At 55.1% G+C, this 26,064-nt stretch overlaps 1 protein-coding gene across 1 annotated transcript in view; it reads left to right on the forward strand.

The window, feature by feature from the left end:
* Positions 1 to 26,064, forward strand: part of LOC104655156 (ephexin-1) — a 52,083-nt gene that overhangs the window by 22,646 nt on the left and 3,373 nt on the right. Inside the window, exons 4-11 of the mRNA XM_030917057.1 lie at positions 11,974 to 12,134; positions 13,845 to 13,997; positions 15,400 to 15,529; positions 19,078 to 19,152; positions 22,158 to 22,247; positions 23,411 to 23,574; positions 24,190 to 24,345; positions 25,870 to 25,949. Coding sequence (XP_030772917.1) covers positions 11,974 to 12,134; positions 13,845 to 13,997; positions 15,400 to 15,529; positions 19,078 to 19,152; positions 22,158 to 22,247; positions 23,411 to 23,574; positions 24,190 to 24,345; positions 25,870 to 25,949 — 1,009 coding nt within the window. The remainder of the gene's footprint in view (positions 1 to 11,973; positions 12,135 to 13,844; positions 13,998 to 15,399; positions 15,530 to 19,077; positions 19,153 to 22,157; positions 22,248 to 23,410; positions 23,575 to 24,189; positions 24,346 to 25,869; positions 25,950 to 26,064) is intronic.

Raw genomic sequence — 26,064 nt, forward strand, 5'->3', positions numbered from 1 at the left:
CTCCCAAAGCGCTGGAATTATAGGTGTGAGCCACCATGCTAGGCCTCAGTTTTTGTTTTTTAATTTGTCCTGAAGCTCTTGGTCCCACCCTTTTGGGGATGGTGTTTTAGTTACTGTTTGAGAACCCAACAGTTGGAGGAAATAATTAGGCATAGATTCAAATTAAAAGGTTGGGAAGGGGCTATGCGCGGTGGCTCACACCTGTAATCCCAGCACTTTGGGAGACCAAAGGCGGTGGATCGATCACCTGAGGTCAGGAGTTGGAGACCAGCCTGGCCAACATGGTGAAACCCCGTCTCTACTAAAAATACAAAAATTAGCCTGGCGTGGTGGTGCATGCCTGTAGTCCCAGATACTCCAGAGGCTAAGGCAGAAGAATCACTTGAACCCAGGAGGCAGAGGTTGCAGTGAGCTGAGATTGCTCCACTGCACTCCAGCCTGGGTGACAGAGCCAGATTCCATCTCAAAAAAAGAAAAAGAAAGGTTTGGAAGGAGACAAGTGTAGAAAGGGTAGGGTGTCCCAAGGTGGGAGGGCAGGGGGCGTTCCTGGAAAGTGATGGGAAGTGAGGGACACAGAATTGTCCTGATGGACAATAAAAGGCAAAGAGAGGAGAGTAGGACTATGGGGAGTGGGGGCCATCACCCCAGCTGATGGAATGTCAGCTACACTCAACCCTTCCAACACTGGGAACCTGGTGTCAAGAAATGAAGGAGAAACTGGAGGTGCCCGGGGCAGCCACTCCTTTGGTGATGTGGGTCATGTCCCCAGCCTCTGCAAGAACCTATCTTTGCAAAGGAGCTAGAGAAAGATGGACTTGCCACGGTCCCTGGTCTTGGGGGGCTGGGCGTGGAGCTGGAAAAGTGAGCAGGGGTGATGTGAGGCTCTCCAGGGGAGCAGGGACACACTCGCATGTGCACAGCCTGCCCAGTCTGGGGGTGCAGCTCGGCCCCTGCACACCCAGACAGGACTCATGGCTTGTCCTGCTGGGGAGCGAGGGGCACTGCGGTCGCCTGGTGCAGCCTAACCACAGGGCGGCGAATGGTCTTTTCTTTCGGTAGATGCTGGGTCTTGCTGTGTTGCCCGGACTGTAGTTTTTGCAGCTGTAAGTTGCGATGCAGCTCAGTCTGCATCTGTGCAGCCTCTGAAATAGTTGTATTTTTGTTGTTTTCTAGCCTGTTTTCACAGCTTAGAACTTAAACGTATTTACTTCCCCCACCCCCAAAAGAAAATTGTGCCTTTTAGACAGAAATTACTTAGGATTTTAATATGATGTTCCTCTATCCAAAAAATTAAATTGTGATTATTATTTAATTTACCAACTGCTACTGAATCATATGTTTTTCTGTTTAGATTAAGCCCTCAGCAGTTCAGCAGATGAATCCTACAGTGGCAGATGGCTGGGAGTTTTTCTTGATGCATTGAGGTGGATGTGGCCATTACCTCAAATACCAGCTAGGCATTAGAAAGCAAACACCAATACCTATTTTAACAAAGTAGCAAAGTAGCAAGTAGCTTTTTTTTTTTTAATTCATCTTTTGGTTAACAAATGTATACACCTGATAGGAAGTTCGAAAAGTACAAAAGGACTCTCAGTGAAAGTCTCCCAGTCCTGTCCCTGGGCCACCCAGTTCCCTCGTCGGACACATATTCAGGTGTGTGTGTGTGTGTGTGTGTGTGTGTGCGCGCGCGCGCGCCCGCCCTCATGCCACACAAATGTAAACTACTATCAAAATGTTCATCATAACTTTCCATCTCCATCCAAATAGAGCACCCTCATTTTGGCAGTTTTCTGGGCTCCATTGTTCAGATGTTCCATAATGTATTTAACCCATCCCCATTGATGGAAATACCGGGTACCGAGGGTGTTCGTTGCAGATTTTTACTAATGGAAGATTGAACATCTACACAGTGGAATGCTAAGGGAATTGCTAAGTGGGATTGTTGGGTGAAAGGTTAAATGTTCTTTAAATTTTGAGAGGGTGTCGCCTCATTGCCTTCACACACTAGCCACATATGAGTGTGCCTATCCCCTGCCAGTAACGTGGTGCATGACCCAGCTGTTTCATCTTTACCTAATGCGCTAGATTAAAAATTGTATATCATTATGGTTTTTGTTTTTGTTGTATTAAGACAGAGTCTCACTCTGTCACTTAGGCTGAAGTGCAGTGGTGCGATCTCAGCTCACTGCAACCTCCACCTCCCGGGTTCAAGCGATTCTTCCACTGCAGCCTCCCAAGTAGCTGGGATTACAGACACCCGCCACCACACCTGGCTAATTTTTTCTATTTTCAGTAGAGACGGGGTTTCACCGTATTGGCCAAGATGGTCTCAAACTCCTGGTCTCAGGTGATCCACCCGCCTGGGCCTCCCAAAGTACTGGGATTACAGGCATGAGCCACCGCGCCCAGCTTCGTTGTGATTTTAACATAACATTTCTCTTGCCATGAGGCAGGCTGGACATGTTCTCAAGCATGTGTCTTTTTAAATTTATACACACTTATTTTAGTATGTAAATATTTTTGCAAATGATTTTATTAACAGGTCATCTTGAGAAAACTTAGTAATTGGCATTTGTTTTTTTGTTTGTTTGTTTTTTTTTTTTTTTTTTTATTTGAGACGGAGTCTCGCTCTGTCGCCCAGGCTGGAGTGCAGTGGCGCGATCTCGGCTCACTGCAAGCTCCGCCTCCCGGGTTGACGCCATTCTCCTGCCTCAGCCTCCCGAGTAGCTGGGACTACAGGCGCCCGCCACTGCGCCCGGCTAATTTTTTGTATTTTTAGTAGAGACGGGGTTTCACCATGGTCTCGATCTCCTGACCTTGTGATCCGCCCGTCTCGGCCTCCCAAAGTGCTGGGATTACAGGCGTGAGCCACCGCGCCCGGCCAGTAATTGGCATTTGTGATGTGTGTGAATGCCGAGGCTCGGGTTTGGGCTCCCAGCGCCAGCATCCCATGGTTACGTTGAATATGTGACTCCCCTCATCCCTTAGCAACCCGAGGGGGTAGTTGTCGCTCCCCCATCAGACAGCTGAGCCCCCGCTCCCCACGCTGCTCACGGGACCTGCTCAGTCCAGCCTTGAATTCACTAAAGACTGCACTGCAGCGGCTGGGCTCGGGCTCTGGAGTCCGACTTCATCATCATTGTTGGCAGAAGGATAGGCCTTTGAGGGGTTTCTTCTTAACTGGAAGCCTTTTAAAGTCACTTCTGTGCATCCGGATGCCTGCAGCGTATAAATGACTGCACCAGCAGCAGGCACCGAGGCAACTTTGTGACCTTGCTGTTGAGTCATCCTGGGGAACAGAGGATATGAATCACCTCAGGGCGGTCGCAGTGAGAGGACCCTGAGGGGCCGGAGCAGAGAGTGGAGAGCTTGGGAGCGCCTGGCCACCCCTGGCTCTGGCTCTGTCCCCAGCTGCTAGAGGAGAGAGAGGAGTGGGCTGTGGTGGTCCCCGCACCACAACTTAGTAATTGGCATTTGTGATGTGTGTGAGTGCCGAGGCTTGGGTTTGGGCCCCCAGCACCTGCATCCCATGGCTACGTTGAATATGTGACTCCCCTTGTGCCTTAGCAACCCTCAGCACACCCCAGCCACTGCCCTGCCGAGGACAGACTCAGGCCAGGTCTTCAGCAGGCCCAGGTGGCCCTGATAGCTCCCACCTGCATACTGGAGACATGGAGCCTGGATGGTAGGGCCTGTGCTGAGGTGTCACGGTGACGTCCCCATGGCCTCTAAGGGAGCCCAGGAGGGACACCTTAGACCGTCAGCATTCTGCCTGGCCTTCTCTTCGTCCCCTCCCTCCCTCCAGGCAAAAGCCAGTGAACTAAGTTGGGCTCCAGGCCAGCACCCTGATGCCCAGGACTGGGGGTGACCCGTGTTGGGAGGGCCTGGCACACGGGTGGATGGGAAGGGACCTCCCAGAACCCTTGCGGGGAAGGGGCTACGTTTTGCTTCCTGGTCGTGAGGAAGGTGGAGGGCAGCCAGTGAGCCCGCCCTTCAGTCCCCGGTCTGCCGGCCTTCAGCTCCGACCCCGGCAGATGTCACCCTGGTGGGGCAACTGTATCACCACATCACAACGCATCGAAGGTCGCAGCATCAGAGACAGCAGTGATTTGTTAACACAGGGGTCGGGAGAAGCCACAAAACAACCCAAATCAGGCTGGAATGCACGGCTCAGGGGTCCACGGTGAACCCTGGATCATAAGGAGACCGTGTAGGTAAAGAGCCGGGAGGAGAAATCGTGCAGCCTTGAGCTTTGCTGATGGTGGGGAACAAAGGGTTGATCTAAGTGCGGAGGTAGGAGTGGGACTCCGAGGACAGACACTGTGGGCCTGGCCGGCCAGGCAGCATGGCCCATGCTTGACCGTGACCTGCAGGACAAGCTGAACTGCTTTCAATAACAGGGAATTGGGGCCTGCGGGCTGCGTGAAAGCCCATCGCTCTGTGGGTGTTAGGCCTGGCCTTCCACCTTTCTCCATCAGAAGTAGGTTGGCTTCCTCCAGACTTTTCTTGGTGTCCCGGTTCCTCCTTTGTGACCTCTTGCTGATGGGTTGGGGGTCTCCTTTGTTTTTCAAATGTGTCACTTGAACAGGGTGGTGTAGGTGACCCTAACTCCGGGACCTGGCTGGTCCTGAGGCCACAGGACGTCACCACCCCAGAGCAGCCCAGTGACCTGTGCTGCCTGAGAGGGGGCCTGCCCACCTGGCCTCAGGCCCTGGTCCTGCCCCCGTAGGCAGCATGGCTCCCAGTGCCTCTGTGGGCCACTCTCCATCCCGTGGGCGCCATGCTGGCCCAGGGCCCCCAGTCTTGGAATTCTCTGGACTCCCTGTCACTGGAGGGTGGGGGAGATGCTCTCTGAATGAGGCTAACCCCCTGTTATCTGCGACTCTCCACAGTGAGGGGCAAAGCCGTGTCAGTCAGAGAAAATCAAGATTTCCTGAGAAAAATACAACCCAGCTCTCCCTGAACGTGGCAGGTGGGCGCCGCGGGGTACAGACCCGGCTTCTCCCATGGACCGGCTGGCCGTGCAATTCCAGCCATCCGTGATCCATCCTCACGCGGCGGTCAGAGGGGATGGACTTAAAAATGGGAGCCAGAACCTGGAGGTCCCTGCTCCATCCCCACGGTGGTGGTGCTGTCGCACCTGCACGTGCCTAGGGCCCCTGCCTCCCACCCGCTCCCGCCTCCCCCACGGCCGCCCATCTCCCACCCCTCGTGGCGCCCGCCCCTTCTCTGCACAGGCCTTGGTGTCCCTGGGAATGGGCTTTCCTGCCCTTCTTTGGGACTCAGCCCCAGTGCCAGAGCAGCGTCCCATCCCACCCGTGGTGAAGGCGGTTCCCAGATGCTGGATCAATCATAACCCCAGAACATCTGCCGGGGCTCTGAGACGGCCAGGCCCCAGGCTGAGCATTTCTCATTGTGCACCCCACTTCCTGGCAACAGCCTGATGAGGCCAGGACTGTTCTTCCCATTTGGCAAATATGGAAACTGAGGCTTAGGATTGAGGAATCCCATCCACAGCAGAGACTCTGGCTAAGTCCCAAGGTCAAGACTGTGCCCATTTGCTGCTCAGCTGCCCGTGGTGGGCTCCAGGTGCCTCAGTCCTGGCGAATTGCAAAGCCACCTGGGCTGAGCCCCCTGAAGAAAGTCCAGGCTTGATCGGAGTTTAATCTTCACAAGGAATCCAAGCCAGGAATGGGCTTAGGAAAGCCAAGAAGTGTGACAAGAATACTGGCAGATAGCGACGGAGCTGAGAGCCCCGTTCGGAGACCAGAGATTCAGACAGTCGGGTCCAGGCTACATGGGCATTCCCTGAGAAGGAGCGTCTGTAGCAGTGATACATTTCCCTGAGAAGGAGCTTCTGTAGCAGTGATACATATGTTCACACGCACCCTGATACACACACATTCACACACACACATACTCTCATTCACACACATTCTCACATTCACTCACCTTCATACACATTCACCCACTGTCACCCGCTCACACTTTCACACACAGCCACACATTCACGCTCACACATTCACCCACCTTCATACACACTCATTTACACAGTCACACAATGCATTCACACACATTTACACCCACCCTCATACACACATTCACTCACATACTCATTCCCACATGTTCACACACTCATACACCACCCATTCACACTCACATTAACACCCACTCTCATACACACTCATTTACACTCACACACACATTCACATTCACGCCCACCCTCATACGCACCCATTCACATTCACTCATTCACACCCACCCTTGTACACACTCATTCACACAGTCACATACACGCATTCACACACATTCACACCCTCATACACAGTCACGTGCATGCTCATTCACTCATCTATACTCATACACACTACTATGTGCCCCCCCACACACACATTCACTTACATGCTCTCACAGCCACACCCATACATACATTCACCCACATTCACTTACACACTCACACACCCATATACACACTCACAATCACTCACACACGCTCTCACACACCCATATACACATTCACTCACAAAAACACACATACACCCATACGCACATTCACTCACAATCACCCACACACGTGCTCTCACACACCCATATACACATTCACAATCACACACGCTCACAGCCACACCCATATACATTCACTCACAAAAACACACTGACACACCCATATACACATTCACTCACAATCACACACATGCTCTCACAGCCACACCCATATACACATTCACTCACACTTACACACTTACCCATATACACATTCACTCACAATCACACATTCACTCACAGTCACACACATGTTCTCACAGCCACACCCATGTACACATTCACAATCACACACATACACACACACCCATATACACATTTACTCACAATCACACCCATATACACATTCACCCACAATCACACACTCTCACACACCCATATACACATTCACTCAGTCATATGCTCTCACAGCCACACCCATATACACATTCACTCACAAAAACACACACACTCTTACACCCATATACACATTCACTCACAATCATACATGCTCTCACACACCCATATACACATTCACTCACAATCACACACGCTCTCACACACCCATACACACATTCACTCAAGTCACACGCTGTCACACACTCATATACACATTCACCCACAATCACTTATACACATGCTCTCACCCATATACACATTCACTCACAATCACACACATGCTCTCACACACCCATATACACATTCACTCACGGTCACTTACATGCTGTCACACACTCATATACACATTCACCCACAATCACTTACACACATGCTCTCACACACCCATATGCACATTTACTCACAATCACACACATGCTCTCACACACCCATATACACATTCACTTACATGCTCTCACACACTCATATACACATTCACCCACAATCACACATGCTCTCACAGCCAAACCCATATACCCATTCACCCACAATCTCCCACATACGCACTCTCATTCCTTCACACTCACACCCTGACTCGCATATGTGTATGCACACATACGCTCATTCCCACTCGCCCTCACAGGCTCACACTGCCTTCCACTACCCTGGGACGAAAGTGCCATGGAAAGGCAATCTTGCCGTGTTCATGGCTGAGTGCCCAGTGCCTAGACCAGTGCTTGGTGCTCAGCAGATACTCAGTGAGCATTTGTGGAGTGAAGGAATGAACGAGTGAATGAATGAAGAGTGAGCAGAGCCTGGATCTGTCGTCAGCTCTATGATGCCATGCAGAGGCTTAAAGGAGAGCAGCAGTAATATTGACGAGGAAAAGACAGCCATATCAACATGACAAATAATTTGACACACAAAATGAAGACACACAGCCTGGAAGCTAAAATTCACAGGTGACATTGCCTGTAAGTGGATGTGGAGGGGTGAGATGTCCAGGAAATGAGACTCAGCCATGCCAATTAGCGGGGATTCAGGCCAAGGCCCACAGCTGAAAGGCCCTACCTGCCATTGCCCCCGGCCCTGAAGATCAGGACAAAGATACTGTCGGCCAGAAGATCCGGGTGATCCAGAGCCAGGGTGTCACCCCAGGTGTCTCTAGCACGTGTGCTTCAGGGCCATGTGGTTTAATGGCATGCTTTTCTGTGATGTGGTGCTGTGGGCATGGGGGTTTCCCCTTGGTATCATTAGTATCAGTTTTGTGAGTTGTGTTTGCTTAGAACTTGGGAGCTGTAACTGCTTGACATTTTCTTAGGAAACTTAAATTTAGCAGCAGGAAAATGAATTCATAACAGCATCTGTAGCAGAGAAGCTTCTGGGAAACTGGCTGCCCGTTGTAGCCTCACTTTTGTGTTGGCGGACACTGGCCGACCCGGGGTCTGCTGCCAGTCAGCGCTGGGCTGCAGTTCTGCCGCTTTGGGGCCCGCTGCTGTGTGCTTGCTGTGGCTGCTTTATAGGTAGATGAGGCAGACGTGATGTGGGGATGGCCACGGAGAGGCCACAGGCTCATTTGAGCGTCTCATCTCCGACCATCGCTGACTCAAGTCAGGTGCAGACCCTGGGGGCTGGGTGGGCCCCGGCTGCTGATGGTGGTTCGGGGCCTGCAGTTGGCTGCTGGCCCTGGAATAACATCACTGTGAACGCTCTGTGGGGTGCTCCCAGCTTCCACATTCGTCCCTTATTTTAGAGTGCTCTGTCAGGCGGGTGGGTGGGCAGAGCTTTGCAGGGAAGCAGCAGTGAGAGCTCCCGCAGGCGGGCATCAAATGCCCAGCAAACCCCTGCACTGCCTGGGAGGTGGCAGCATCTCCGCTCCTCCAGCATCCAGCCATGTGACTTTGGGGATGCAACTTCACTTCTCTGTGTCTTTTTCCTTTTGGTAAAACGGGAGCTTCTGTCTGTCCTTCCTGGGGGACCTGGGAGGATTAAGTGAAACAGCCTGCAAAACCCCACCACTCCAGAGCCCACTGCATTCTGGGAACAAATCCCTCTAATCCTAGAGCTCCTGCTTTCATGCCAAAGCCCTGAGCCCTGGGTCAGGCTCTGATGAGTGGGGAAACTGAGGGCGGCCCTAAAAGGAGTGAGGCAGGGGATGGGCAGGACCCTAGGGAAGGGGCCAGACCCCACCCCACCCCCTACCCCACCCCAAACCTCACACTGCCCCACCCCTACCCTAGCCCCTGCCCCTACCCCTATCCCCACCTTCATCCTCACCCTCACCCCCACCCCTACTCCCACCCTTATCCCTACCCTCACCTCCACTCCTACCCCACCCTCAAACCTACCCTCATCCTTATTCCTACCCCACCCTCACCCCTACCCTCACCCCTGCACCCACCCCTATCCCCACCCTCACCTTCACCCCCACCCTTATTCCCACCTTTACCCCTACCTTCACCCTTACCCCCACTCCTACCCCCACCCTCACTTCTACCCTCATCCTCACCCCTACCCCTCCACCCCGACCCTCAACCTTACCCGCACCCCTACCCTCACCGTCACCCCACCCTCACCCCACCCCTACCCTCACCCCTACCCTCACCCTCACCTCCACTCTCACCCCTACCTCACCTTCACCCCTACCCTCACCCCTACCCCCACCCTCACCCCCAACCTCACCCCTACCCCCACCCTCACCCCTACCCCCACCCTCAACCCTACCCCCACCTTCACCCCTACCTTCACCTTCACCCCACCCTCACCCTCACCCCTACCCTCACCCTCACCCCTACCTTCACTCTCACCCCCACCACCCTCACCTCTACCCTCACCCTCGCCCCCACCCCTACCCCACCCTCACCCCTACTCCCTCCCTCACACCTACCACCACCCTGACCCCTACCCCCTCCCTCACCCTCACCCCTACCCTCACCCTCACCCCTACCTTCACCCTCACCCCTACTCTCACCCTCACCCCTACCCCCACCCTCACCTCTACCCTCACCTTCACCCTTACCCCTACCCCGGGCTCCTCACTGCTCTGTTTCCATCCCTCCTCTGTGGCCATAACAAATTACCAGAAACCGGGTGGCAGAGGATGACAGGAATTGATTCTCCCACGGCCTGGGCAGGCCGCGCTCCCTCCGACAGCTCTGCGGAGGATCCTTCTGGCCAACTCCAACTGCTGATGGCTGCATCAGTCCCATCTCTGCCTGTGCCTTCTCTTTGTGTCTGTGTCACATTGTCAGATCTCCCTCGGTCTCTTTTATAAAGACACCCATCATTGGTTTGGGGCCAGCCTTAACCCAGAGTGATCTCATCTTGAACTCCTTGACTCAATTATGTCTGTACAGACTCTTTTCCCAAATAAGGTTCCACTCACAGGCACTGGGGTTAGGATGTGGATGTAGCTTCTGCAGGGGCCACAGTTCAACCCCCTATGTTCCTCCTGGGAAGCGACTGAGGGACCTGAACCTGCCCTAAGTCGAGGAGTATCAGAGGGTGATGGGGAAGAGGAAGGTGGGTCATTGGGTTGATTTGTAAACAAGGGAGGAAGGTGAGCCGGGATCTGCCACCTGCCCTTACGGAATGACTGGTGAGATGCAGAGCTGCTGTTAGTTCCTAGTCAGCTATTCAGAGTCTCAGTAATCAGGTAATAATAATGACATCAAATAAAGGCACCTCCAGAAAATTGATCAGGTTATGTATGGATTTCTTTCTCTCTTCCAAAATGAAAATTGCATTATTGGTTCCATTATAAAATCAGACCATGATACACGTTCATTGTTAAATTATCACGCGATTCAAAAGGTAAAAATAGTAAAACATCCCCCCAGATTCCACCCCTGTAACGCTCAGGCTTGACACTGGCCCGTTTCCTCCTGATGTTTTTCTGGGTGTGGAAGAACAGGATTCCTCCCACCTGTGGGTGTGCACCCACTCATGGTCCGAACCGCCACACCCAGCTCCACACCCACTTCCACACCCACCACACCTAGCTCCACACCCACTTCCACACCCACTGCTACACCCAGCACCACACCCACTGCTACACCCAGCTCCACACCCACCGCCACACCCACTGCTACACCCAGCTCCACACCCACCGCCACACCCACTGCTACACCCAGCTCCACACCCACTGCTACACCCAGCTCCACACCCACCGCCACACCCACTGCTACACCCAGCTCCACACCCACCGCCACACCCACTGCTACACCCAGCTCCACACCCACTGCTACACCCAGCTCCACACCCACCGCCACACCCACTGCTACACCTACCGCCACACCCACTGCTACACCCAGCTCCACACCCACCGCCACACCCACTGCTACACCCAGCTCCACACCCACTGCCACACCCAGCACACAGGCGGAACCACCACACCCAGCGCATGGGCCGAGCCACCCTTGGCAGCTGTTGTGTAGCTGACATCTGTCTTTTTTTTTTTTTTCAGACAGAGTATCACTCTGTCACCCAGGCTAGAGTGCAGTGGCATAATCTGTGCTCACTGCAGCCTCTGCCTCCTAGGTTCAAGTGATTCTCATGCCTCAGCCTCCCAAGCAGCTGGGATTACAGGCGCGTGCCACCACACCCAGCTAAGTTTTGTATTTTTAGGAGAGACAGGGTTTTACCATGTTGGCCAGGGTGGTCTTGCACTCCTGACCTCAAGTGATCTGCTCACCTCGGCCTCCTAAAGTGCTGGGATTACAAGAGTGAGTCACCACGCCCCGTCTGACCTCTCGTTTTTGTCTTGTTTCGTATTTTGAATCTTAGGCTGTCTCCAGTTGTCAGTATGGTAAGTGTTCTCTCACAGGGAGTAGCCTCTGTGCCCTGTCACCTTAGGGGTAATGTGCTCCCTAGGAAGAGTGGCCTGACTGCCATCCCCGGCCGCAGGTGTTACCAGCTGCTCCTGCAGCAGCCATCCCAGGCCCCAGCAGGAGGCGATTTTTCCCTTTCAACGCCCTGCTGAGCCTCTCTCTGCTCCTCTCTGTCTCAGCACGAGGCTAGTGCCTTCATGGAAGGCCAACTTCGGGTGGTAACCGTGGGGTCTCCCTGCCACAGGCCATGTTTGAGCTGGTCACTTCTGAGGCGTCCTACTACAAGAGCCTGAACCTGCTCGTGTCCCACTTCATGGAGAACGAGCGGATGAGGAAGATCCTGCACCCGTCCGAGGCGCACATCCTCTTCTCCAACGTCCTGGACGTGCTGGCCGTCAGTGAACGGTGAGGATGGGGCAGACAGTCACCTCCCTCAGGGCCCTTCTTCATCCCGGGGCACATGCTTGAGACACTGGTGACAAGTGCTTGATACTGGCTTCTCTACGTCCAGATGTTTGGAATGTTCCATAATAAAATATAAATAAATGAACACATAAATCCAAACCTCACCACCCTTCCCGGCAGGGTGGCCAGTCACGTCCCCTTGCGTCCCTTCTTATGAGCACCTGTGCCCCACACAAAGCTCTGCACTGAGCATACTGCTGGCCCCAGGGTGGAGTGACACTGAGTCTAGCTCTCTCAAGCATCATACCCGTGGTTGGACAGGTTTAAACCAGGCAGGTCCACGGGAGTCTTGTGACAGGGACAGAAGGTGTCCATGTAAGCTGCTCCTTACCCTAGCAGAAAGTCCCAATGGCGCATGCAGGGCCCCCAGGCCCTGTGCAGGGTGCAGCCCTGGATTCCCACGTCCTCACCTCCTGAGTGCGTTTGCCATGGCTGGTGGAAGTGGCTCTGGGAGCTGTGCTTCCAGCAGGGACTGTGTGAAGCCTGGGCTGAGCTGCAGCAGAGGAAGAGTAGACAGACATCTGTCCATCGAATCCTGTGAAAAGGAAATGAACCAAATTGTGTGGCCAGGATGAAAGAGCACTTACCATCCCCAGGGCAGGCCACGGAGTTTTGCAGCCAGAAGCCATATGGGGCTCAGCTGGGACAGTGCCTGGTGATCAGATGGGAAACCGAGGCGGGGCCCGGCGCAGCCCCGCTCTGAGCAGTGGGGATCTGCTCAGCATCACGTGTGGCACCCTGGGAGCTGCTCACTGTCTATGGGCCTCCAAGTGGGTCTGCCCTCCACATTGACACTCTCACTTCTGTTTGCAGTCCCCTCATCCCCTCATGGCAGCCCCTTCTAGTGGATTTGGGAGGTGATGGCTGACTGGGGTCAGAGTGGCCTGTGAGACCCCTGGGCTTCTGCCATGGCACTTTTTTTTTTTTTTTTTTTGAGGCAGTTTCACTCTTGTTGCCCAGGCTAGAGTGCAATGGCGTGATTTCGACTCATGGCAACCTCCGCCTCCTGGATTCAATTCTCCTGCCTCGATCTCCTGAGTAGCTGGGATTACAGGCGTCCACCACCACGCTCGGCTAATTTTTTGTATTTTTAGTAGAGACAGGGTTTCACCATGTTGGCCAGGCTGGTCTCGAACTGCTGACCTCAGGTGATCCACCCGCCTTGGCCTCTGAAAGTGTTGGGATTACAGGCATGAGCCACTGCGCCTGGCCCTGCCACGGCACTTCTGTCTTATGTACTTATTTGTATTTTACTGTAGAAAATTCCAAGCATGCAGAGGTAGACATCCATGTGCGCTGGTCACCAGCATCAGCAGTGGTCAGCCCAGGGGCCAGTCCCCACCCCCCAGGGGACCCTTCTGAAGCAGAGTCTCATGGTCATCTATTTTATCCTTAAACACATCAGCTCACACCGGAAAGGTGAGGGCTTTCGGTGCTCCCAGCGCTATCAGCCCTGTGAAAACACAGTAATTCTTCAAGATGATCAAATACACCACCAGTGCTCGGTGGCCCTGCCGACAGATCTTGTCGGCCTGTACACTCACCACGCACACTGGTATGTCTAAGTCAGGCTCTCACGCTGCCCTTGGTGAGACAATCTCCCACCCTCCCCCCCGGGCACCCTCCACCCCAAGCCGCTGCCTCTCGCAGGTTCCTCCTGGAGCTGGAGCACCGGATGGAGGAGAACATTGTCATCTCTGACGTGTGCGACATCGTGTACCGTTATGCGGCCGACCACTTCTCCGTCTACATCACCTATGTCAGCAATCAGACCTACCAGGAGCGGGCCTACAAGCAGCTGCTGTGAGTGTGCCCAGCGAGGGGCTCGGGCAGGGGCGGCACCCAGCACAGCCATACCAGTGCTGGCCCAGGCTCCTTACACGGTGGCGCTTCATGGTCCTTCACCTCTGTGTTCCCAAGGTCCACATAGGCCACCCGAGTTGGCCAGGCAGGTGACAGTATCCCAACCCGGCACGTTCCAGGGTGTTTTGGTGTCACTAGAGAAACATTAGCCCAGCCAGACCCCAAGAGAATCAGCGTAGCATCCACGGGACCTGGATCCAACGGCTGAGCAGAGCACTGTACAGTTAGAAAAGATAGCGTGAGGTCAAGTGAGGTCACGTGGACAATTCAAAACCCTGGACATCAGAGACTGGGTTTGAACTAGTGACAGGGGCAGGGACAGGGTGGGAAGGAGCCTTGGTGGGGCTCTTCCAGCAGCGCCGGGGCGTTGATTGCTAGGCTGCCCGTTTTGAAAACTTTCTCTGAGGGTTAGTTGACAAGGTAATTTTCCAGCCAACGTGCCTCTTCTGAATTCTCTGCACTGAGGTTTGCGCTTCAGTGACTGGGGTTAGCCAGGGAGGCCATCCTGGCTCCGCACAGAAGCACCGAGGGATTTTTCCAGTCGCAGCGTCTGCACATTGCACCTCACTGGCTTTTCCACCAAGACGTGGAATTCATGGTGCCCGTTTCGAGCCTGAGTCTTTGGGCATTTGGGTATTTTAACAGTTGGTGAAGGAAAATTGGAACTGGAGGGAATCAGGATGCAATTTTAGGGGGGTAAACACTGAGAAGGCAAGCATGTGGCAGATTAGGAAGCACTCACAGCACCCAAGAGCCCACTGCTGTGGCCCCCGCCAGGCCACGTGAGCACAGAGGCTGAGTGACAGGCAGAGCGCCCGACCCTGCCATCCCGCTGTCCCTGTCATCCCGCTGTCCCTGCCATTCCTGCTGACATGCATGTGGCTGAGCTCACCTCCAGCTCTCACAGCCCTCATCCGCGCTGCAGCCCGGCCCACCACCAAGCCCACCTGTCAGAAATAGTGCAGGCTGTCCTGTCGATGTCTATAGCCTGCTGCCCGTTCCTGTCACTCTGTGGGTTTACCTTGCCACGGTTTCCCGCTGGGTGAAATCATCTAATTGTGCGTCTGATTCACAGACTTGGCCACACGAGGAATCCTTGTCCTCCCACAGACAGCATATTGTGCCAAGTCTTCAAGGCCAGGCATGTGAAGCCACTATTGTTATTTGACTTGTACGTGAACAGTCTATTTTCCTTTTGAAAAAAAAACACAAAGGAAGAAATCAACATGTTTTCTGAGCCCGTGGGTCGTCTGGATCCTGGGAGGCTGTGAATGGGGAGGAGGAGTCTCCAGTTCATGCCTCCTGCAACCCAGAGACCTACTCCACGTGTCTGTGTCCCCAGCCAGGAGAAGGCGGCTTTTCGGGAGCTGATCACGCAGCTAGAGCTCGACCCCAAGTGCAAGGGGCTGCCCTTCTCCTCCTTCCTCATCCTGCCTTTCCAGAGGATCACACGCCTCAAGCTGTTGGTTCAGGTACAGCCTCCTCCACCTGACCCACAGACAGGGTTTCCCAGGCTTTCCTGTGGTCATTCCGGGGCCCTGTTCCGGGTCATTGGCTTTCTAGGAGGTCTCTTGTTTCAACAGATACTATTTTAAGCTCCTCCCATTTGTGCCAAGCACGTTCCTGGGCAGTGAGGGCACCGCCCCTGCTCCCAGGGAGCCCCATCGCAGAGGGGACAGACTGATCCATGCACAGCCAGGAAGTGGGCATGGCTGTGGGGACAGCCAAATGGACCCACATGACAGGGGTGGTTGGCTGGCCACTGCCAGTTGCAGGGGTGGGGGCGGGTCAGGAAAGACACGTGACGTGTAAGCTGAGACCTGGCTGACAGGGAGGAGCTGGTGGGGGCAGGTAGAGGAAAGAACATTCCATGCAGAGGAAACCGCTTGTGCAAAGGCCCCGAGACTGCAAGGTTCATGGCCAGAAAGGCCAGCAGCGAGCTCGGGAGCATGACCGGGACGGGAGTGGGTGTGGAGATGGGGACAGAGGCAGGTCCAGGGAAGACATTGGGTCCTGTCCTCAGTGTGACGGGAGTCACCTGATCAGACCCACTTTTAGGAGCTGGCCCTGGCTGCTCCAGAGGGTGATGGAAACAGGGAAGGGGTTACACTGGCCTGTGGGGCTGGGTCGGGGAGTAGGGTCCCGGCAGGGATATCAGGGAATTGAAACCTGTGACTGGATGAGAGAAGGACCAAGAGTGACTCTTCAGTTTTTACCTTGAGCAGTTTGGGAGTGTGTGGCCATTGCTGAGATGGGGAAGTCTTGGGGCATGGAGGACTCGGGATTCAGGCAGGATTCATGGAGGACTCAGGATTCAGGAGTGTGAGATGACTTTGTATAGTTCAGTGTCAGAGTTAAAGGGAGAAGTCGGGCAGGACCCATTGGCATCAAGGTGGTAATTAACCGAAGAGACCACCAAGGAAGGAGAGAAAGGGGCCTGAGACCAAACTCAGGGACGCAGCCAGGCCTGGGAAGGAACAGCGGTGAGGAAGGGGGAAACCCACAGAGCTGGAGGCATGGGAGACTGCGGGGGATGGGGCTTCCAGAAAAGGGAGGCCAGGCCCAGAGGCAGGCCCAAGACCCCCTCCGCCTGACAGGCCCAGTGAGACAGGACGGAGACCCACTCCACCTGACAGGCCCAGAGGCAGCACCGAGACCCCCTCCGCCTGACAGGCCCAGAGGCAGGACCGAGATCCCCTCCGCCTGACAGGCCCAGTGAGACAGGATGGAGACCCACTCTACCTGACAGGCCCAGAGGCAGGACCGAGATCCCCTCCGCCTGACAGGCCCAGTGAGGCAGGACAGAGACCCCCTCCGCCTGACAGGCCCAGAGGCAGGACCGAGACCCCCTCCGCCTGACAGGCCCAGAGGCAGGACCGAGACCCCCTCCGACTGACAGGTCCAGAGGCAGGACCGAGACCCCCTCCGCCTGACAGGCCCAGAGGCAGGACCGAGACCCCCTCCGCCTGACAGGTCCAGAGGCAGGACCGAGACCCCCTCCGCCTGACAGGCCCAGAGGCAGGATCCCCTCCGCCTGACAGGCCCAGAGGCAGGACCCAGATCCCCTCCGCCTGACAGGCCCAGTGAGGCAGGACAGAGACCCCCTCCGCCTGACAGTCCCAGAGGCAGGACTGAGACCCCCTCTGCCTGACAGGCCCAGTGAGGCAGGACAGAGACCCCCTCCGCCTGACAGGCCCAGTGAGGTAGGACAGAGACCCCCTCTGCCTGACAGGCCCAGTGAGGCAGGACAGAGACCCCCTCTGCCTGACAGGTGCTGGGGCGCTGTCTACTGATGCCCTGGGCAGAGGGAGCCATTGGCAGCTGGGCTGGTGAAGTGGACGGTGTAGAGTGCAGCTGTGGTCCTGAGGGGCATGAGCTGAGGGGGACCTTAGAGCCACAGGTAGCAGAGGTCAGAGGTCAGACAGGTGAGAAGCCAAAGACCTACAGGCAGCTACTCCAAAAGAGCAGAATTAGAGAGGAGGCCCGTCCCAGGAGGAGAGGGCTCGGGAGCATGAGGCCAAGGAAGCAGGTGTCAGGAGAAGCTAACAGAGATACCAACGTGAGGCACAGCCGGGACGGCGACCCCAAACCAGAAGACACCTGTAATGAACACAATTCCATGGGAATTTTTGTTTAACTTGGAAAAAGTGAAACGAAAGACAGTAACATTTCCTAATTATGCAGTGAAAAATATTTTAGGACATTTGATAGGGAAAGTGCATATGGATATATTAAAACCTTAGCTTCTGTAAGATGAAAACCAACAATAAGATGAAGAGCAATGGGAATGCAGTGATTAGGAAATGGTGGCAGGGGGACAGCTGGGGTGGGCGCTCAGGGAAGGGCTCAGAGAAAGGGGTGGTGGGTCAGGGACCATTCCAGAGAGAACAGCAAGTCTCCGCATCAGGCAGCATGCTGGGGACATACTGAGAGGAGGCTGGCGTGGGAGAGCACGCACCAGGCTAAGGAACCCATACTGTCCTCCATTTGAGGCCACCAATGCCACCTGGTCAGATGTAGCTTTTATGCCTGTGAGAAAAGATGCACCTGGACTGTGCTGTGTAGCCAGGATTTGGAAGTAGGGGGACAGCTAATGACAGGCGAGGTGGCCACATACAGGGCAGGAGAAACAGGAAAGCGGCTGTGGGTCTCGAAGGTCTCTGGCTTGGCTGCCAGGCAGAGGCGGGCAAGTGACAACAGGAGAGGCCTGGGCTGCTGTCAGGGGAGGCGTCTGTGCTGCCGTGGCACCCAGCAGCCGGGAGGACAGGTGGTTGGTGCTCAGATGCACCCAGCCTGCCTACAGGACAAAAGCCAGTCAGAAAACATGGGCATGGTGGCGATTGCTAGGAGGAAACTATGTAGAGTTTATAGAGCAATGCCAAAATTATAATTTACAGGTGAAAGCAGTGTGGGCATAATTTTTTGTTAATTGAAGAAAACTGAACAATTGGAAAAAAGACTCTTTCATACACTTTCATGGATAAGACCAAAGTTAACAAAGTTTCGGGGCCAAATGACAGTCCCAGGGAGGAGAGGGAAGCCCTTGGTCTCCCTACCCTCGTCCCGTAAGCATTTAGCTCCCCTTGGGGACAGAGCTGACCCTGACTGAGCACGCGACAGTCCTCACTGCTGGATGCCACACACACAGCCAGATGCTGGATGCGGGCTCTCTTGCCCTCCATTTGTCAGATGGAGACTGTGTGCATGTGTGTGTGTGCATGCATGTGTGTGTGCAGGTAAACATGTGTGTATGCGCATGTATGTGCATGTGTGCTTGTATGCATGTTTGTACACGTGTGTGCATGTGTGTGCACTGTTTGCAGGTGTGCATGCATCGTGTGCATGTGTGCGCAAGCATGTATGCACGTATGTGTGCACACAGGTCTGCATGCATGTGTATGTGCGCGTGTTGCAGCATGCGGCTGGACTGGTGCAGTAGGAAGGCAGTTACGGTCAAGGTGGGAAATGGGAGGAAAGATCAGAAAAGATTAAAGTTAACGCAGCCTTTCCCTGTGCGTAGAACATCCTGAAGAGGGTAGAAGAGAGGTCTGAGCGGGAGTGCACTGCCTTGGATGCCCACAAGGAGCTGGAAATGGTGAGTTTCGCCTCCTCTTGTGCTATATCCCAATGCACTGCTTTTCTCATCCAGGTGCACGTTTCTGGCCCTGCTCCCCACGTGTCCATGTGTCTTTTTAGAAAATGCAAATTTATTTTAAAATTCACTTTTACAATCCAGAAGAGTCACTGGGACTTAAAAAATATACACCAGATGTGGCTTGTGTAGAGCCTTCTTCACCCTGCTTCCTGGCTCCAGCCTTACGTACCCGTCCCATGTCTGTTACTGTACCGTAGCACAGCCCTCAGGACACTCTACACCGGTGTGGAGCTCTGTGATCATGCACAGGCCCTGATTCCTCTCATCAGCCGCCTGGTATCGTTCTATGCAGGCATCTGGGGTGCACACAGACCCCAGGCTTGCCTTTGCCTGTTTCTCCATGTCAGAAGCAGTCTCTCCTCCCTCTTGTGAGGCTCACCGAGGCTGGTTCCCACTCTCCCTGGGCCCTGACGTAGCCCTTTACTCTGAACCACACCACTCTCCCGTTCCTTGGAGCTCAGTCGCCCCTGTGCATCTCTGTGCGGGGATTCACTGGCACTGCCCAAGAGCCTTGGGCCTTTGCTGCCCAAAAGTGCAAGGACCATCTCCTGACTCTCAGAGAGAGACGGCTCCTCCTGGATGTTTGGAGCAGAGCAGGGGTTTTGCAGGAAGGGCCAGCGAGTATGTTTCAGTCCTCAGGAGCTCTTACCATGCGCTCTGCCGCGTTTGGCTCCTGGCATCCGCTGGAGCTGAGAGCCAGCTTTTGGCAGCTGTGCTAGGGCACTTCCATTGAGCCAGTGATGCCGTCATGGCGGAGAGCAAGGCGGGGGACATCCATATTCCACTTCTTTGTCACCCCATGGCAGAAGCTTAGTAAAAAAGAGTATCACCCTCAGTGGGCATCTGATGGTCATTCTCAGCCACACTGAGACATGAGGACTTCCTACCCTAATGCAGTTGGTTCCCACCTCGGGCCTCTCCTCCTGTCCCTTTCCCAGACCAGTTGGCCACCAAAATTCCTCTGGTAGTGACACGGTGTGCCTAGTGGGGAAAGGCTGGAGCCTCAAGCAGGGTAGCCAGGGGACATCCGCGACCTGTGAGCCAGGCAGCATCTCTAGGGGCCCATGCCCACCTCTGGAAGTACAGCTTCCCTTTTTAAAGTTCTTTTCTACTTTCATCTTCATTTTCCTTATAATGAAAGGTATTCTCTGTTTCTAACAAGCTTGTGTTTTAAAAATAAAGGTTTGTTTTTTCTCTGATTTATAAAAGTAATTATACTCAATACCAGGAAACTCAGAAAATGCTTGTAAGTAAAAAGAAAACAATAAACTTCAGTAGCCACTTCGCCTTCCCTGCCAACAGGCTGCAGCTCGCCCTGAACAGACACCTGTGCATGCACACCTGTGCACAGCACACTCGCAGGGCACGGACATGCTGCAGCTCCCCCTAAACAGACACCTGTGCATGCACACCTGTGCACAGAACACTCGCAGGGCACGGACATGCTGCAGCTCCCCCTAAACAGACACCTGTGCATGCACACCTGTGCACAGCCCACTCGCAGGGCACGGACATGCTGCAGCTCGCCCTAAATAGACACCTGTGCATGCACACCTGTGCACAGCCCACTCGCAGGGCACGGACATGCTGCAGCTCGCCCTAAACAGACACCTGTGCATGCACACCTGTGCACAGCACACTCGCAGGGCACGGACATGCTGCAGCTCCCCCTAAACAGACATACACATGACACGCGCACAGCACATACATGGCCATACATATCACACACAGTACACACTGCACACACACATACACGGCCCCTATAGATCACACAGTACACACTGCACATACACACAGCACATATATGCCCATACATATCACACACAGTACACACTGCACACACACACAGCCCCTATATATCACACAGTACACACTGCACATACACACAGCACATGCTTATCACACACAGTACACGAAGCACACACATGCATGGCACGTACATATCACACACAGTACACATTGCACATGCATACACACAGTGCACACACTGCACATATGCACAGCACACACACACAATACTGCACACACTGCATATACACAGGACACATGCACACACATGGCACACACATATCACACACAGTACACACTGCATATGCATACACAGCACACACACATATGACACTGCACATATGCACAGCACACACTGTATATACACAGCACACACATGCACCACGGTATGCATGGCACACACAGCACACACACACCACTGTATTCTTTACCAAAAGGGCTTGTGGTTTAGAAACAACTGTGCCCCGCATTCGAGTGGAGCATGTGGAGTCCCCCACATTCACGTGGAGTCCCTGCCTCTTTCCTGGATTTCTGTCCTTGCATATATGCATAGATCATAATCATTTTAATCAAATCTGTTGATGACTCTTGAGGCTGACAATTGTGTTTCTCATTCTAGACAACACAGCAGGGAGCCCGTTGCACACACTTCTCTGGGCATGGTGCTCATTTATGTGCCTGACTGGGAGCCTGCGGCGAGCCTGGCCCTGTGCCAGGCCCCATGCGTCAGTGCGGAATTTTCTTTCTTCAGTACGAGTCCTCAGGAGTCCCAGAAAGTGTGGAATTGTTAGGCCCCTTGGTGCCTGGGTTGCCTCCCAGGAGGGTGTGGGGAGAACAGCCCGGAGCTCTGCCGGGCTGTCCAGCCTGCAGAGGAGGAGGGATGCCTCACGCATGTCTTTTCTGGAGTTTGCTTCCTAGTAAGGACAAGGCACCAACTTTCTGCACCAAAACTAACAGGTTTTCCCACTTGCCATTGTCCCACGAGGTGCTAGAAAGAGGAGCTCCAGCCCCGATTGAGACTGGCCGGCCAGCCTCAGCTGTGGGCACAGTGCCTGGTCACAGTAATCACTCAGCCCTCTCTGTGGCCTGACGGAGCAGGAGGAAGGGGCTGGGACAGCTGGCTCTGGTGGCCTGATGTGCCCTCCTTCTTGTCCCAGGTGGTGAAGGCATGCAATGAGGGCGTGAGGAAGATGAGCCGCACGGAGCAGATGATCTGCATTCAGAAGAAGATGGAGTTCAAGATCAAGGTGAACTGGAGCGATTGGTGTCAGCCTGTACCCATGCACGGGCCCCTGGCCCCGCCCTGCCCCAGAGGCACAGATCACCACGCCTGGCTGGCCTTCCTTAGGTCCTTGGTCACTGGCCACACTTAGGGTCCCCTCCGCCCCCTGACCTCCCCAGCTGAAGCCACCCCACCTGCCACCAGGCATGAAACACCACCACAGTGGCCCAGACCTGTCTCCTGAGAGACGGGAGTGCAGGGCTAGTGTGCAGCCTAGAGCCATGCGGGGTGTGGGTCCTGCGCTCACCTGCCAGCGGCGTGGCCTTGAGCAGTCAGTTTACGTGGAGGATGTGGTGGGGGCTACTCCAAGGATCCTCAAACCAGGAGGATTTGCAAGTGACCAGCCTCCCCAACACTTCACAGGAAACGTCAGGCCCTTGTGAGCCCCTCAGGTCCCCTGGGGCCTGACTTTCTGGGAACTCGGCCACAGCAGCACACTGTGCCCGCAGCGGGTCCCCAAGACCAGGTTTGGTTTGGGAGCTGAGCCCCACTCGAGGAGGCAGAGGCGGTCTTCTGGGCATCCCATGGAGCTCCACATGGGACTGACCGCTGGGTGCCAGGCACCTGCCCCTGAGTTGCATCACCTGCCAAGTGGCCGTTCCGCTGCAGGCCTGGCCTCCTTGCCCCGTGGGTCCCATTCTTTCCTCTCCACTGTGAACTCGGCCCCTTCTCTGATTCTGCATCCCACAGGCAGAGCTTGGTGGGGGCAATGATGACAGACACTGGCTGCCACATTCACAGGCACACACACGGTATCCACACAGCAGTGCACACACGTAAACAGCAGTGTACATGCACGCAAGCACATGCACACACATGCACATACACTTAAAGCTCACGTGGGGGTACACAGAACACAGTCCACACACATAGACACAAGTCCACATGTACAGCACACACACACGCACAGCACACTCATGCCCGCAGGGTGCACCTTCTCTCACACACACACACACAGCCCTGCCATTTCTCTGCATCCGTCCAGAACTCAGCCATTCCACCCACTTGTGCCTCATGTGTCGGGGCCCTGGGCAGGTGTCAGGGAATGTGACAGACGCAGCACTGGGAGCATGTCCTGGGGAGGGACACTGTGGGCACAGCCCACCTGACGCCCTTTCCCCGCTGCAGTCGGTACCCATCATCTCCCACTCCCGCTGGCTGCTAAAGCAGGGTGAGCTGCAGCAGATGTCAGGCCCCAAGACCTCCCGGACCCTGCGAACCAAGAAGCTCTTCCACGAAATTTACCTCTTCCTGTTCAATGACCTGCTGGTGATCTGCCGGCAGATTCCGGGGTGAGTCGGGGCCCAGGGCGCTAGGCGCTCTGGCGGACGGGGGAGTGTGCTGGGCACTGGGTTTGACTGGGGCCGGGGTGCCAGGTGCTCTGGTGGGCAGAGGAGTGTGCTGGGCACTGGGTTTGATTGGGGCCTGGGGTGCCAGGTGCTCTGGCGGGCAGGGGAATGTGCTGGGCACTGGGTTTGATTGGGGCCCGGAGGTTGGGGATTCGGGACAGAGCTTGGGCTTTTGGATCAGGTTTAAAGGTCTGTTCTGCTGAGGCCCAGCTTTGGGCCTTTAGCCAAGGTTATTTCACGTTCCTAAGTCTCAGTTTCCCCTCCTGTAAAGTGGGGGTTTTACTCCGAGGGCCGTGAAGGGCCCAGCCCGGCAGCAGGGTGGCCATGGTAGGGTCATCAGGGTTGGCAGGACCATAGTGCTGTCCACTGTCCGCACCTGGGATGGGTCGCCCTTTTGGGGTGCGGGAGACGGGCGTTCAGGTGGGAGCTTTGGAAGGAGGTGAAGATGAGCCAGCGCGGTGGAGCAGCCAGGCTTGCTGGCCTGCCAAGTGGGGCTCTCCTGGGACCCCCATGGGCCTCCTTGGGGCTGACACACCTGCCCTTCTCCCTGATCTCCAGAGACAAGTACCAGGTATTCGACTCAGCTCCACGGGGACTGCTGCGCGTGGAGGAGCTGGAGGACCAGGGCCAAACGCTGGCCAATGTGTTCATCCTGCGGCTGCTGGAGAACGCAGATGACCGGGAGGCCACCTACATGCTAAAGGCATCCTCTCAGTGAGTGCCTCGCCGCCACATGCCCAGTGCCACCCGTGGCACCTTTCTGTGTGGCCTCAATCCTACAGGCCTGTCCCCAGGTGGAAAAAGGCACCACACGCTCTGCATGGGGCCAACCTGCCCATCCTTCCCATCCAGACCCTGCACCAGTACTTTCTGTGGTGCCTCTGGGGGTGGCTGTAGGTTCCTGGATGCGTGTACCTGTGTGTGCACGTGTGTGTGTGCACCTGTGTACCTGTGTGTGCACATGTGTACCTATGTGTGCACGTGTGTGCACATGTGTACCTGTGTGCGTGTGTATGTGTGCATGTGTGTACCTGTGTGTGCGCATGTGTACCCGTGTGTGCGCGTATATGTGTGCATGTGTGTACCTGTGTGTGCACGTGTGTACCTGTGTGTGCGCGTATATGTGTGCATGTGTGTACCTGTGTGTGCGTGTGTACCTATGTGCGCGTATATGTGTGCATGTGTGTACCTGTGTGTGCGCGTGTATGTGCACGTGTGTACCTGTGTGCGCGCGTGTATGTGCACGTGTGTACCTGTGTGTGCGTGTGTACCTGTGTGTGCGCGTATATGTGTGCATGTGTGTACCTGTGTGTGCGCGTGTATGTGCACGTGTGTACCTGTGTGCGCGCGTGTATGTGCACGTGTGTACCTGTGTGTGCGTGTGTACCTGTGTGTGCGCGTATATGTGTGTATGTGTGTACCTGTGTGTGTGTGTGTGTGTGTGTGTTCATTCCCTTGGGGCTTCAGACTCTGGGTAAGTCCCTCTTTTTGGATGAGCCCTTTTAGAACCCTTGAGTCAGGCTGAGTAGGGAACCACCATCCTCCTCCTCCCTGCTGCCACTTGCTTGTGGCCTTGAGCTCATTTCTTCACCTATCTGAGCAGCTGGGACCCCTGCCCTGCAGCCCTAGGCCCCCTAAGAGGGACAAGCAAGCTAAATGTGGGGAGAGATGCGTTGCAGGCCCTGAGCCTGGAACTGTGGAGGTGGCAGTGAGCTGAGATTGCACTGCACTCGTGGAGTGGAACTCCCTTGTGGCCTGCTGAGCTGAGGCTCTGCCCTCCTCCCGCCATGGCCCCACAGCTGCCCCTTACGCACAACTCACCAGATATCCTCCCCTGCCCAGACCTGGGGCTGCAGCTGACATGGACCAGGGCAGGACCTGTCGGGATGAGAAACTGTGGCTTTGGTGGTGTGGCTGTGGCCACGGAATGTGCTGTTACGCGTTACTTGGTGGGACTTGTTACCTTGTGGGCTCACCCTTACTGCCTGACTTTTGAAAGTATCATACGGGAACATGATTGAGGGGCTCCCCCGTGCCCTTCCGTGGGTTCATGTGTGTGTCTGACCCTGGACCAGCCCGTTTCTGTGGCTCCCCCAAGCTGTCCCTGGGGTGGGCTGGAGCGGTGCTCAGGATGGTGGACGCAGATCCGAGGGGCGGCTAGCTGGGAAGCCTCGTGCCACATCGCGGGGGGGTCGCCGCTGAGCTGCCGCTGGGGCACTGTCCTCTTCCCTGCGCCAGGAGTGAGATGAAGCGTTGGATGACCTCGCTGGCCCCTAACAGGAGGACTAAGTTTGTTTCGTTCACATCCCGGCTGCTGGGTAAGTCACCGGTGGGTAAGGGGGCGCCATTTGTGCTTGGGCTGGCCCTGCCTGATGCCACAGGTGCACGGTGTGCCCTGCCTGGAAGGAAGACCTCCCTGAGCTGGTGGTCTCA

This window comes from Rhinopithecus roxellana, chromosome 14, assembly GCF_007565055.1.
Source record: "Rhinopithecus roxellana isolate Shanxi Qingling chromosome 14, ASM756505v1, whole genome shotgun sequence".
Taxonomy (NCBI): Eukaryota; Metazoa; Chordata; class Mammalia; order Primates; family Cercopithecidae; genus Rhinopithecus; species Rhinopithecus roxellana.